Source organism: Primulina tabacum, chromosome 11 (assembly GCF_025594145.1).
Source record: "Primulina tabacum isolate GXHZ01 chromosome 11, ASM2559414v2, whole genome shotgun sequence".
Taxonomy (NCBI): Eukaryota; Viridiplantae; Streptophyta; class Magnoliopsida; order Lamiales; family Gesneriaceae; genus Primulina; species Primulina tabacum.
This window is the reverse complement of record NC_134560.1, coordinates 6,394,625-6,408,320: the sequence shown is the minus strand read 5'-3', so window position 1 is coordinate 6,408,320 and position 13,696 is coordinate 6,394,625. Positions and strand designations below refer to the sequence as shown.

At 33.3% G+C, this 13,696-nt stretch overlaps 3 protein-coding genes across 3 annotated transcripts; all 3 read right to left on the bottom strand.

Moving 5' to 3' along the window:
• Window positions 1–1,848: 1,848 nt before the first annotated feature.
• Window positions 1,849–3,929, bottom strand: LOC142519035 (uncharacterized). The gene is made up of 2 exons (XM_075621923.1): window positions 3,785–3,929; window positions 1,849–2,917 (listed from the first exon to the last, which is right to left on the bottom strand). The coding sequence occupies exon 2, from the start codon at window positions 2,855–2,857 to the stop codon at window positions 1,883–1,885; it is 975 nt and encodes a 324-aa protein (XP_075478038.1). The 5' UTR covers window positions 2,858–2,917; window positions 3,785–3,929; the 3' UTR covers window positions 1,849–1,882.
• Window positions 3,930–7,224: 3,295 nt separating this feature from the next.
• LOC142519238 (SPX domain-containing protein 3-like) lies at window positions 7,225–9,176 on the bottom strand. The gene is made up of 3 exons (XM_075622186.1): window positions 8,742–9,176; window positions 7,871–8,018; window positions 7,225–7,765 (listed from the first exon to the last, which is right to left on the bottom strand). Exons 1-3 carry the CDS (start codon window positions 8,973–8,975, stop codon window positions 7,392–7,394), a joined length of 756 nt encoding a protein of 251 aa, XP_075478301.1. The 5' UTR covers window positions 8,976–9,176; the 3' UTR covers window positions 7,225–7,391.
• Window positions 9,177–11,888: 2,712 nt separating this feature from the next.
• Window positions 11,889–13,447, bottom strand: LOC142518743 (zinc finger protein ZAT9). The gene is given in 2 exon segments (XM_075621552.1): window positions 11,889–12,437; window positions 12,440–13,447. Coding segments are annotated over 2 exon segments (939 nt in total). The 5' UTR covers window positions 13,284–13,447; the 3' UTR covers window positions 11,889–12,342.
• Window positions 13,448–13,696: the final 249 nt, after the last annotated feature.

The following is a 13,696-nucleotide window of genomic DNA, read 5'->3' as shown; positions in this document are numbered from 1 at the left end:
AAAATAAAAAATAAATATGTCAAAATATTTGCAATTAGTTTACTTTGTAAAATTTTAATATATTTAATTTATTATAATTATCTTTATAAATGTTTATGTTCATAAATGTTTAAAGTATATTAATTTATCAATGAATTATATGCACATTATATAATTTATATATATATATATATATATATATATATATTAATTAAGTGAATAAATTTTTTATTAACTATCATATATGCATGAATTTTGAATTATAATCAAAATTAAGATGTATATTAATTAAAATTATAAAAAAATAATTAAACTAATAATTAATGTTAAAAAATAAATTTTATTTATTAAAAATAAGTATTATTATTTTCAAAGTGATAGTCACTAAAATATTATATATATTGTTGTTTTATATTGTAATACATTTTTGTTATAATTTTTAATAAATATAATTTAAATTTCTAGATATTTTGTGACTAGAACTCGAAAATAAAATGAACCGTGTTAATAATATTGATTTTAAATTATTGTTAACAGTAAAAAAAATTATGTTTTTAAAAAGTCCAGAGAAAAAGAAAAACATATGGGAAAAAAAGAATGAATTAACTAGTGTTTACGTTGATATGGTTTTTAATAGAAATAAAAGTTAATATTTGAGTTTGAAATATTTGTATCAATTAAATGTCAATTCAAATCTTTTAAGTTGAATAAAATTATTTGTTGATATTTTATAGTTGTACTTTATGCTTAGTTTTTGTATTTAATTGAATTTTATGAAATCATTAAAAGTATATTGACATTTTGAATACTTCTATACTTTTATAGGGTTTTTAAAAGTCGAGTTTCAATATCACATGACTTTTTAAACTTCTAACAAAAGTTTACATTGAATATCATTAACATTTATAGAATATATAAAAGTGTAGATACATTTATACTTTTAAACTCCATAAAAATCATTTATAATGCATCATAAATAATAACTCCATTCCAATGACTAGATACTTGTGGCCGACCAGCCCGGACTAGGGATGACAACTTTTCCCACGTCTCCGATTTTTTCGGGTTCGGGGATTTTTTTTAAATCTCCGATGTAGTTCGGGGCATGTAAATGATTATTATCCATATCCCCGAACCCGTCCCGAAAATAAAATCAATAATAAAATAATAGTATTATTAATATAATAATATATTATTTTTTAAAATATTGATAATAATATTATTATTATTAATATTGATAATAATATTATTATTAATATTATCATTAATATTAATAGATAATAATAAGTTTTAGTTTGAGAAAATTTACGAATCCGTCATCGTCTTACCATATTAATATTTATGAAACGGAGATGAGAGCGGGGATGGGAATTTGATCCTCGAAGTTTCGGATTTGGGAATTTTCCGAACCCAAAAAAAGCGGGGATGAGGGCGGCTAGGGGGGCGAGGATGAAATTCGGGACGGAGACGGGGACGGGGATGTCAAACCCGCCCCTGCCCCGTCCCGTCCCATTACCATCCCTAGTCTGGACAGACGGTTAAAATATAGTCAAGGAACATATATCAGCAGTATCTGTTATATATAAACCTGCTGGACAACAACGCCGAGGGAAAAAAAGTAAGCAGAATAAACATTTCTATCATTGTCTTAACACAACTGCAGAAGCGCTTTACATTTTCACACAAATATATATATATATATATATATATATATATATATATATATATATATTCTAACCAATCCAAAGACCAGTTGTGATGATAAGCCAATCTTGGCCGGAAGTTTTGTGAAACTACTCTATTTGACAAATGCATCTGACTTTATGATACATTCTTTGCTAAATATAAACCTGTAGTTTTTTATCTTACAATTTTTAGTACTTGAAATGAGCTTCACCGTTGATCACACACCGTCAGCAGAATGTTGCTGATAAGTACGAACTGTAAAACCAGCGTACCAAGCAATCCTCATGAGCTGCATGCCAAGAACCAGCACCCAAAAGCATACTAATCCCCGAATGGTATGCACCATCCAAGATGGTGAACCAAGTTCAGCACCAAGCTTCAGCGCTCTCATCAGTTGCAACAACCGATATGACTCATAAACAATTGGTGTAACTAACCACACGGGCGATTGCCAGTGCCATGTTAACATCTCGGTAAGCATTTGCACAGATAAAAGTAGAAAGTAGGGACCTAATAGAATCGCGAATGAAATGAAGGGAAGTTGAGGCTGAAGAAATCCCTTTTGAGAACCGAAAACTATTGCCAAGGGGATACCATATCCTGTAACATTTGCAACCATGTTCCAGAACTGATAACTAGAGGGAGGTTTGCTGATGCAACCTCGAGTATTGTCCTTCGACTGGGAAATAGTATCCGCCATGAGAAGAAAGAGGGAGGCGCCAAGATTGAAAATGCAGTCTAGTCCTGTTAATGAAAGAAGGCTGGCTATGTTGGGACCAAGGAAAATTGATGAAACCGGTAGCCACAAGGTGGGAACCATGCCTGTGACTAAAAGAACAGTTGGGCCAAGAAACCATAAAGGCCATCTAAGGTGCTGGAGTTGCATGTATGGATGATTGTTAGTATCTACAAGGTGTTCATTATTAGTTATTGAAGCTTCTGCTGGATCACCAGAAGAATTCACGGTTTCAAAGTTCAGTAATTTTACTTCATTTTCAGGGGCATATGTTGTAGGAGCAGGTTCCCATGGTGACATATTTGCACGAACGATAGGGAAAAGTTTCCTACTAATACAAGGAAAATTACTCCGGTATTGCAGATTTTGAAATTTCCACAACATCAGGTTCTTATAATGCAATTGAGAGACGGTAAGTACTGGAACACTAAATAGAGGCTGCGTCGATGATGTCATACTGTGGTTCTTGAACTGAAGATTAATGGTAGAAAAAGTCCGATTACACGTTCAGATTACCTGAAAAATAGACAGAGGCCTCAATATATAGACCACCCATCGTTTTAACTAAATTGGAGAGGTGGGTGAACCGTGAATATGGCTACAGCACAGCAGAATAAAAAAACTTTCTGAAAATAGGTAGGTCATAGTTCTTGGAAGTCAAAAGCAAGCTTATGTTCAAGGCAAGTGCCATCATAAAGCTTTCGGGCATTCCAGTTCAAACAAAAATCAAGCTCAAATATAAATTTTTTTTAAAAAAAATCAACTCGATTGCTAGTTTACAAATCTATCTAGCACATACCACATATTTATACGCTTATGATAACAAAAGCAAACAAATAACTCAAAGAGCACATTCTCCACGAAGCACCAACAAAGAACAAAATCTTTCATGGCTATACTTTTTCGAATTTTACCTCCAGTTTTTTTCTTGAATAAAAGACAAACCACCGAGTACCAGGCTACCAGCTATCCAGTCTTAGGTTATTGCACTTTCTTTAGCACGGTAATAAAAATGTTTCATCCCATTTGATCCTAGCTATTTCAGCTGCATATTCGCATAAGTATTTCTCTGACAAAACTAATTTACACTTCCAGCGAAAGTTATCGTAGTAGTATATAGTTCAGCAGCATCAAACAAAGAATCTTTCAGCGCATAAATACGCATAAAAAAAGCGAGGAACTAAAACATAAATTATAAACAAGAAATCTTTCCAGTAGGGGAGAGGAGATACATAAATTAAAATTACTCAGTAATTCGTATTAACCTGATAGGTTTTGAATTTTTGAATAGGTGGATTAACCAAGGTTTACCATTACCAATCGAAATCGAGATAACCAAACAGAAATCTAAGAAATTAAGATAGTCCCAGAAGATATGCAAACCTCGTAATCGTAAGAACCCCGTCGAGGAAGAATTCCAGAGGATCAGAATCGAATTTCTGCTTATGCGGGGCGAAATTTAGAGACACAAAAGGATGATCGCAGTTCAAAGTTCCTCCGATATTAATTTATTTTTTTAATCCATTTTATTATTCTTCATTATTTAAATAAAAATATATATAATAATAATAAATCATATAAAATATATTGATCATAATAATACTAATAATGTCAAAAATCATGAGGGGTGGAAAATTAATAAAAGTAACAACAATAATAATAAATGATAATATTATCAAAATTAAGGATGAACGAAATTTGAGTTAAATCAAAATAATCAACAATTTATTAATAAACAATTTTTTATATGAGTATATATCTTGTGAGACGGTCTTTTAAATCTTTATCTGTGAGATGAGTCAACCCTACCGATATTCACAATAAAAAGTAATACTCTTAGTATAAAAAATAATACATTTTTCATGGATGACCCAAATAAGAGATCTGTCTCACAAAATACGACCAGTGAGACCGTCTCACATAAGTTTTTCTTCTTATATATATTCAATATTTATTATATAAATATTTAAAAAATATTATATGTACAATGGTGATTATAAATTAGATTACACGTTCGCTTTGAAATATCAGAATTATATTTGCACTTTATTAGGAAAAGCTATTTCGAATATACATTTATGATATTTTTGTAATTTCAAATGCAATTTATAATTGAATGTGTAACCCTGGTTGTACATGTAACATAATCCTTTAAAAAAATCTCCCAAAATTCAATTAACTCTAATACAAATCCAATAATCAATTTTAGTTCGGTTCAGATTGTTTGGGTTTTATTGAAATTTTTGGAGGGTTTCGATTTAATTAAAAAAATAATGTAATTTTTCAGAAGAAAATAAACATAGTAGCATTTTATTTTTAAAAAATTATTTGAAAACTCGTTCTAATTCAAATTTACATATATTTATTTTTTAAAAATAATCAAAATAGCGCTAAATAAACTGATTAATTCGATTTTAAGAAAAAAATAAAAATATATGCACAGGAGTGGTCATAAGACATACTTTATACATATACACAACTTTTATGAAATAAATGGCAATATTCAAACTCCTTAGTGTAGCCTATGTTATATTTTGTATCCCATGTTTGTGGACAATGTTTGTTGCTAATAAGTTCCCTAAATAGCGATAATTGCGGCTACGTCCAATTCCATGACAATGTTTTTTTGGCCATTATTACTCTTAATAGCTGACCTTCGAAGTGCAATGATCTGTGTCTTGAGAACACTTGAAAATGATCAAGTATCACAATCAATAAATATTAAGATCTGTCCAATTTTGAAAGTGACCTCTATTTCCCCATTAACTTCTTCTCTAGCTGATAAATCAATATCATGTTTATCCTCTCATTGGTTACTCCTTCGGATTTTATCTTGCATTCTTTCTTGCTATTAAGTTCATCCTTTTTCATACCCGCTATCCATCTCAATAGCCTTATTTTTATGAGCTTTGGTATGTGGTTGCAGATTTTGTTTTATGTTGAGCCACTTGCCATTGGTCACCCTAGGGGAAAGGATAAATCTGGTCTTTCTTGGGATATTTTGTTTCTCGTGACTCTCCCCATCTCTGAACACTTCATGCATATCTGAATCTTTGGTCCAGCATATGAAGGCTCCTTAATATTTAGGCGACTCTTTAGCCTTTGGTAGGATGACTCCCCAAGGTACCCTCGACTCCCATTAATAACTTGATTCCTTGGCTTTGAACTCACTATTACTTTTGAGAAGTAGGTTTCTCGGTCTAAAGGTCATGAACTTCCTTACTTCTCGAGTAATTCCCCCTGTTTCGGTATTAATTTCTTATATTCTAGTAAGCAAATATCGAGTTTCTTGGTCTAAAGTAAAATGACTCCCCAAGGCACAAATGACTCATTGGCCTAAAATATGATGACTCCCCGCAGTGTAGATAACTATTTGGCCTCTGGTAAGCTGTCTCCCCTCGGTATTCTCGACTCCCTCTATTTTGGTAAGGTAATGTGATCTAGCAATAACACCTTTATCTCATTAGCTCTGAATTCTCTGTCCTCTTTGAGAAGTGTGGATTCCTCGGCCCAAAATTCGTGGACTCCTCTACGTGAAAATGATTATTCCCCAGATATAATATCTTTTTATAACAACACATATATATATTTTTTGCATCATTAACATAATTAGACATTACTTTTACCTCAAATATCTCCCATTTAGAAATTCAACATTTTTTTTTTGTTTTTCTCTTTGGAGTTTCTGTTTTCATTTTCTTTCTTTATCCAACAATGCTCACAAATTTCAACATTATCAAGGAGTACTGAGATTAGGCGGTGGATGTCATGTGTCTTAAACTTCCCTTGACCTTATTTCATATCCTTGGGATGTTTACTTCTTTTGACTTGCACATAGAGATCCGATCGTTTGACTCACCACAACTTTCACATAAGCTAGGATACTATCAACCATAATTTTTTATGCCTTTTCTAGCTCTCTTGGATTAAATTTTCATGTATTTGTTTGAGGCTCTTGAGTTTCCTTGAATGGAGTGTGGCCTTCAAGTTGTTCAATCATGTATTGAACAGAAATTTTATGTGCCTTTTTTTCAACCATATGTTATTCGAGGTTTGGTGGAACTTTCAATCTCCTTATTTTCTCGGAATTTCCTCACCTTTGGAGGCATATTTTGGGTCTCACTGGACGTGTCAACTTTGTCTGAACAAAATTTAATGATTGCGGAAGTGTCATTTGCACCTATTTGAGTGAAAAGTAAAGAAATCTAACTTTTAAGAATCCGTACAGCGTAGGAACCAAATTTGATTGCAATTTCTAATATTTTAATAAAATATTACGCTAAAAACAAAGGAAAATAGTACGAAAAATTGAATACTTAAACTATGAACATAATTTTGTATCTACAAAATCTAAAGGAAATTAAAAGGCATAAAATAAAACGGAAGAAAATATCTAGAATATGGAATTAAAAAGTGAAATTTGCTTGAAGTAATGCAAAAGAATTTTTACAGTGTTGCAATTTATTGAGCGATAAGTTGTCTCCTTATTTAGTCGATTCTCTCTTATATTCATGACACGAAATTTTATTAACAAAAACTTGTGTGAGACTGTCTCACGGATCGTATTTTTTTGTGAGACAGATCTCTTATTTGGGTTATCCATAAAAAATATTACTTTTTATGCTAAGAGTATTATATTTTATTGTGAATAGCGGTAATGTTGATACGTCCCATAGATAAAGATTCGTGAGACCGTCTCACAATAAACCTACTCAACTATTCACTATCTCCTGGAAATTGCCATTTGCTTGCCTGCTAACATATGCATTCAAAGTAGTTTGAATAATTATTAGGTTGTTCAATTTTGTGGGCTAAAATTCATCTTGAGTTTTGGCCAAATCCAATTGTACTAAAAAACTTTATAGGTGCAAAGTATTCCCATCGTACATATCACACCGCAAAATAAGAAACCAAAAAACATTACCCCTAATATATATATAGATCATATTTATAAAAAAGAGAGTAGTCCTAAAAATCACCAAAAATATCATCAGGGGATTTGTATAGGCGGAAGAATCTGCAAGGTGTGGATCATGTCGGAATCCGGGAATTTCAGCGGCGGCAACGAGAAATGGCTGAGAGTAGAGCTCCCCCTTCTCATCTCCTGCATGGTGAGAAGCGCCGCCAAGGTGTTCCGGAATATTCCTTCACCGGCTAACGCCAACGCTTCCTTTTCTCCGCGGAGTGTTCCAGCGGCCGATTCCGATGGCGGGAACACGGAGTCTAAGGTGTTTTCACACTCTTTGATTAGCTTTGAGATCAAATCGGTGGTGAAAAAGGGCTGTTCCAGCACTTTTTGGATGAAGGGCAAACGAAGTACTCCACCTGTTCTCTTGTCATATTTCTTGAGTATCTTAGCCAACCCTGAGGTTAGTTTATATATGATTTCAGTGTTTTTAATTCTCATATAAAGAAATCTGATTCAAATATAGATATATGAAATATAAATGTAAGTAATAAAGTCTGTACCTGTGTAATTAATGTTGCTGTAATTCATTAAGAGGACCATTTCACCATGGAAGTTAACGATGTCTTTTCTGATCTTTGCCAACTCCTCCTTGTAATCCTTCTGATCACTCCGGTTTTCCATCACTTTCTGTATTCTCTGCTGCAATTCCTGCGTCATTTTATAACAACCAACCCTTCCTTAATCAAAAAATGAACCATCCTGCTTCACCACTAATCAAACTTATTTATACTAATCAACTTGCTACAGTATCTAGAATGGATTTCATTTTGAGAGTTGAAAAAATACTATCTCAACGCAATTTTTTAGACAAAAATACTCTGTTTTTTTCTCTTTTCGGAATCAAAGCCTCAATATATACATGTATTCCCTTTGGGTTTGAATTACTGTGACATTGTTCGAAAAAAATTCCCAAAAAATAAAATAAAATTACACGACACGATTCTCAATGACAATTTCAAACGAATAACACGCTTTTCTCATTATATGTAAAAAGTGGTAGTCCTCCGTTCAACGGAAGCGATGTTGGCGAATATACTCTTGATAAGTTGAATATCCAATCCAACACATAATACGATCGAATCTTACAAATATTCGTGAGGGAGCCCAACTCAACAGTACCAATTTTATTCTCATTCACGCTGTGAAAAAACTGAACAGAACATACTAAAAACCTATAAAAATATATGTGCAAAAAAATGGGCTTTGGATGGAATTGATTACGATGACTTAAATTAACTGGGATTTCAACAGAAGCAAAACGCAGTGGATCTAATGAGTTTGAAGCTGGAATATATACTACCATACATCAATATCAATGAATCTTAAAACAGAACCAATTGCAAACAGAAAATTGATCGCAAAAGTACTAACCTTGTGGTGAATAATGAAATCCTCCTCTTGCTCGACGAAGAAGGAATTGAATTTGTCAATCTCGTCGTTCAACAGGTAAACGAAGTCTGCCTCCGCCTTTCCACGCTCCAACGGCGGCGACGCCGAGGAGATCGACCTCAGCAGCTTCTTCAACTCCTTGTAGGACAGGAAATAGTCCCGCCACCCCGGAAGAGACTGTTCGATTTGGTGCTTCAATCTCTTCCCAAATTTCATACTCCCCGGTCACAAAATTAATGGAAGCTGCAGAAAAATTTGTGGGGAATGGAGGAATTAAACTGGAAACTGGGGAGTGGTCGGTTTTATTATTGGGAAAAAGAGAGAATATTTGGAGAGCATATGCTTTGCGTGATGAGAGTGGCGGGTAGAGTGAACTCCTAAGCATATTCGGTTCTTCAACTCAAACTTGCCAATTAATCAAATTTCTCATCATATTTAATCTTCAATTAGGTGCTGCTACCTTAAAATCAAATCAAATCAAATGTATGTGTTAGAAAATCAATGTTAATATATTATATGATGTAAGTAAAAACTTGTGTGAGACGATCTCACGAGTCGTATTTTGTAAGACGGATTTCTTATTTGGGTCATCTATGGAAAAACATTACTTTGTATGTCAATTGTATTATTTTATATTGTGAATATCGATAAGATTGACTCGTCTCACAGATAAAGCTTCGTTAGACCGTCTCACGAGAGACCTACTCTATTATATATTGTTGTTATATATATATATATATATATATATATATATATATATATTTGAGACGGAAGGAATTTTGGTTCGAACGTTAAGATAATATGAAAATAATGGTGAAAATGGAGATATTTTAATGGAAAATGATGAGAATGACCTTTAATAAAAATATAATAATAATTCTTTGAAATGGGGACGTGGATATTTGAGAGGATGATCCCGAGGTATGTATCTGCTGAGATTCTCCCATTGGAGTGGGAGGCTGGTCAGTGTATGGCTACAATTCACGAGTGTACATATCTTTCTTTTGTTCTCTTTAACCCTAGTTAGGAAACCAGTGATCATACATCGGATTAACATTTGATGGTAAGAAAATGGATAGAGTTGGATTACATATGAATTAATTAATTATGAATTAATTATTAGTTAATTCATACGTTGATGTGGCACTATGCAAAAAGTATATATATTTCTTTTTTTTTTTACTATAATAATTAATCGCAAAAACTCTCGTCAGATCATCTCAATGATCAATTTTGTGATATGAATATTCAATCTGATCTGTTTCATAAAAAATATTACTTTTCATTTTAAATATAGATCAGCTTAATCAGTTGTCTAACAAAATACATACTTTAATTAATAATCATCCCGGTCTATTTTCTTTATAGATATGTTTTCATAATATTTTTGTGATGCGGGCGTGTCATGCGTTTCAAGCACCAATTTTGAGCAAAAATAATGAAATATCTAACTTTTAAAATTTTGACGAGAATGAATTCTTAACTTGATCATTCGTTCTAATCTCCCATGCAAATATAACCTTAAAACTAAAGAAAAGACAATGAAATTTGATGAAAAAAAAATCTTAACATGATCGTATATCTACAAATCAGTAGGAAAATTATAAAACATTAAATTATAATCTAATAATGCTGAAATATGATCGAAAAATATTCTTAATGCTAGAAGGTGGAACGAAAAATATAAAAAAAATATATTCGAACTATGACTAATATTTCTACAGGAAGTTGTCAGAATTTATGCGAGATATATACTGTTCCACCGAATAATTAATTTTTCTTCTAAAATTATGAGTTCTTCCCCGTTCCTATTATTATCTGTATCGTCTTCTTCAGCCACACGAAAGTCTTGTCAAATTGGAACCTAACTAGGCGTTAGTCCCTTCCACGTTTGTGTGTCGATATGTAAGTAATTGATATATATATATATACACTCATAAGTATCCGGGTCATATATATGACCCGAGATATTAATTGGATAGACCAAATCAGAGCTAGTATGCCGGGTAATTTCCTCACTAGCCGGGCATTTATCCTCTTTCCGGGTAATCAATAGCCCGGGCCCTCATCACAAGCACCCGGGTACCTTACCACCTGGGCCACCTCGAGAATTGTGTCACACTCGAGTGTGATTGATACAAGCTGTCTAATCTGTCAGAGCAACTTGAGCTTGGAGTATTCTAGAAGTCATCAGAACCTATAGTATGGGCAGCCGACTTGCCATACTTAGTAGGTGGCATTGGAAACGAGGTACCTACCCCATTTTTCTACTATAAATAGCAGGTATTAATGTCATTTATAGATGATGAAAAACTTTGAACTCTAAAGCATTTACATATATTCTCTCATATATTCGCTTGTGTTCATCTTCAACCTGCTGACTTAAGCATCGGAGTGACTATGCCGGACACTCCTCCGTCGCCCATTCACGAGTTACTTTCTTATTTGCAGGTGTTTTCGAAGCCATTATCTCCACTCAAATTCCTAAATACTAAATTATTGATTTGATTCGGTGGAGCCCTTTACCCGGCTCATCCATTTCTCTAAGATCACGTCAATATATATACTATCGAATTAAATATGATATTTTATAAAATTTCCATATCTCTCTGTTTTCTATTTTATGTAACGCTAAAGGTAGGCTAACCAATTTTAAACGGTACATGGAAATAAACAATGAGGGGGTGACAAAGGATATTATATTTGAACAAACATCATGGGTGGAAAAATGGATAAACTAAGACAAAAATTAATATGAGACTGTCAAATTTGTGAAACGAACCTCGGACTGACTCGACTTGTGAAAAATATTATTTTTTATGTCCGAATTATTATTATTTTTTTGAAAATATCATTCTTTGTTAGTGACGATATAGATAAATATTATGTAATATACGATGATTTAAATGAAAAATATTGTATCGCACGTGATACCTAGTTTAAAACTAATGTCATTGATTTATTTGACCATAGGTACTGCTTTACTTCAGAACAAAAATAAATAAATACACATACGAGAATTTCTTAATATTTTTGTTGAAAAAAATTAATTAACATTTTCAAATAAATTTTTTTTAACAAAAAATTATTTGATAAACAAGGACTACCCTTTGCATGTGTGGCGGCCATTTAATCACTGGTCCTGCATGAGCCGAATGCCTAGCTCACGTACACTGCTTCATACTTCTAAAGCCAAGCAACGATTCTTTGCTATGAACCCAGACATCTTCTGAACTTTCTACCTGCCATTTTTCTAAATTAGGCAAATAAATTAATTCTCAGATTTCAAACAAACTGTTCTTTGATACAAAAATTAGTCAAAACCTGTTACTGTCGTTTAGCATTGACAAGTACATTTCAAATATATAATCAGCTTATATCAATGAAAAACAGCTTGCTTTGTTGTTACAGTAACAAGAACATGTTCCTTGGTAAAAAAATTGCAGTTTACATTTGGAAGGGGAAAAATTGTTTGACCAAATAGTCCCCATCTTTCTTGTAGACGGTTGCCTCTGAACCGATCCAAGAAGTAAACCACACTACAGATCACAACTTTACTACTAAAATAACAAAACTCCCTAATTCAGTTGGTGTATTCTGCATCAGAAGCAATCGATTTCGATAAGATCGTGTCATCGTCGTTAAAGGGGGAAGGGAGATTAAGATCCATACTCAAATTCTTGAAAATGGCTTCACCATTAAAGGGCCAACAGTCTCTATAACATTTATTGAAATTCCAAGAAAATGTGTTCTTTTATGGCCTCCAAGTGCCTGCCCTGATTTAAAGACTCTCGGGCAAAAAGGGCATTCGTGTACTTTATCCTCCACCAACGCCGCCGCCTTTGAACCACCACCGGAATTCTTGCTCCTCCCTGTATCCCCCCCGATCTTCGCGTGGCTTGCCCTGTGCCCACCAAGAGCTTGATAGGACCTAAACAATTTATTACATGCCTCACAGATATACTTTCCTCTAACTTTGTTACTCGTTGTAACCTTTTGAAAATCTTCTGAATAATCGTCTTCACCTCTCTTTACTTTGTCTTCTATTCGAATCGGAGCTCGATATTCAAAATCATGATCCCTCTCCCACTTGTCCTTGGACAGCATGATCAAACAATAAGCAACATCTTCTTCCGGTGTTGCGTCTAAAATTGAACTCACCGGTTCAGTCTCGACATATGAATTATAACAGTGAATACTCGCATTTTCTCCCTTTTCTTCTGCAAAACTCTTTGATTTCTTAACTTGGAAAAAACCCTCCATTTCCATCCTTTCTAAATCACAAGTTCTTGACTTTATAACCCTCTTGGATATCCTGCAACTGGGGTACTTCTTCGATGAATCCGTTTCACTTCCTCTATCTTGAAGAACAACAGAACCCAGAGCATCAACCGCTGAATCCTCTTCATAACTTTCTTCATCTGAGGTTGAAGAATATGAATTGAAAGGATCATCAGCCCCTTTCATCTTTAAAGCTAAAGGATCCTTTTTTGCTGCATAAAGAGTCATCATGTGAGATTTCATGTGCCCGCCTAAAGCTGAAAAAAAAAATTATTCAATCTTTTCACACACACCGAGTGTGTTGAAAATGGTGGAAAATTGTTAGAGATTTAAAGTGCTCACAAGTGAGAGGAAAGTAGAATTAGGAGTAGGTGACAAGCATTCCTCCTTCCCAAAGAATATATGCGCAGTTGTGCACTTGTGAAATGAAAATAGTGTTGTTTATGTTTGTATATGACATATATTAACATATATATTCCCTAAATAGTATTCTTCCTTACATCTCAACTCTGTAAATATTATTTTCAAGTACGCTCTCGATATTCAGTTATCTGAACATTGATTACGTGATATATATCTATTGAATGTGATGAAACATATGAAAATTTTTCGTCGAATATGAGTAGGTCTCTTCTGAGACGGTCTCATGAATCTTT

What these genes read in the sequence shown, in the direction of transcription:
- LOC142519035 (XM_075621923.1), bottom strand. Translation starts at nt 2,857, where the DNA reads ATGACATCATCGACGCAGCCTCTATTTAGTGTTCCAGTACTTACCGTC.
- LOC142519238 (XM_075622186.1), bottom strand. Translation starts at nt 8,975, where the DNA reads ATGAAATTTGGGAAGAGATTGAAGCACCAAATCGAACAGTCTCTTCCG. An exon ending in ATTTCATTATTCACCACAAG is followed by an intron (nt 8,019 to 8,741) that starts GTTAGTACTTTT and finishes AAAATGACGCAG; the next exon opens with GAATTGCAGCAGAGAATACA. An exon ending in CAGCAACATTAATTACACAG is followed by an intron (nt 7,766 to 7,870) that starts GTACAGACTTTA and finishes AACTAACCTCAG; the next exon opens with GGTTGGCTAAGATACTCAAG.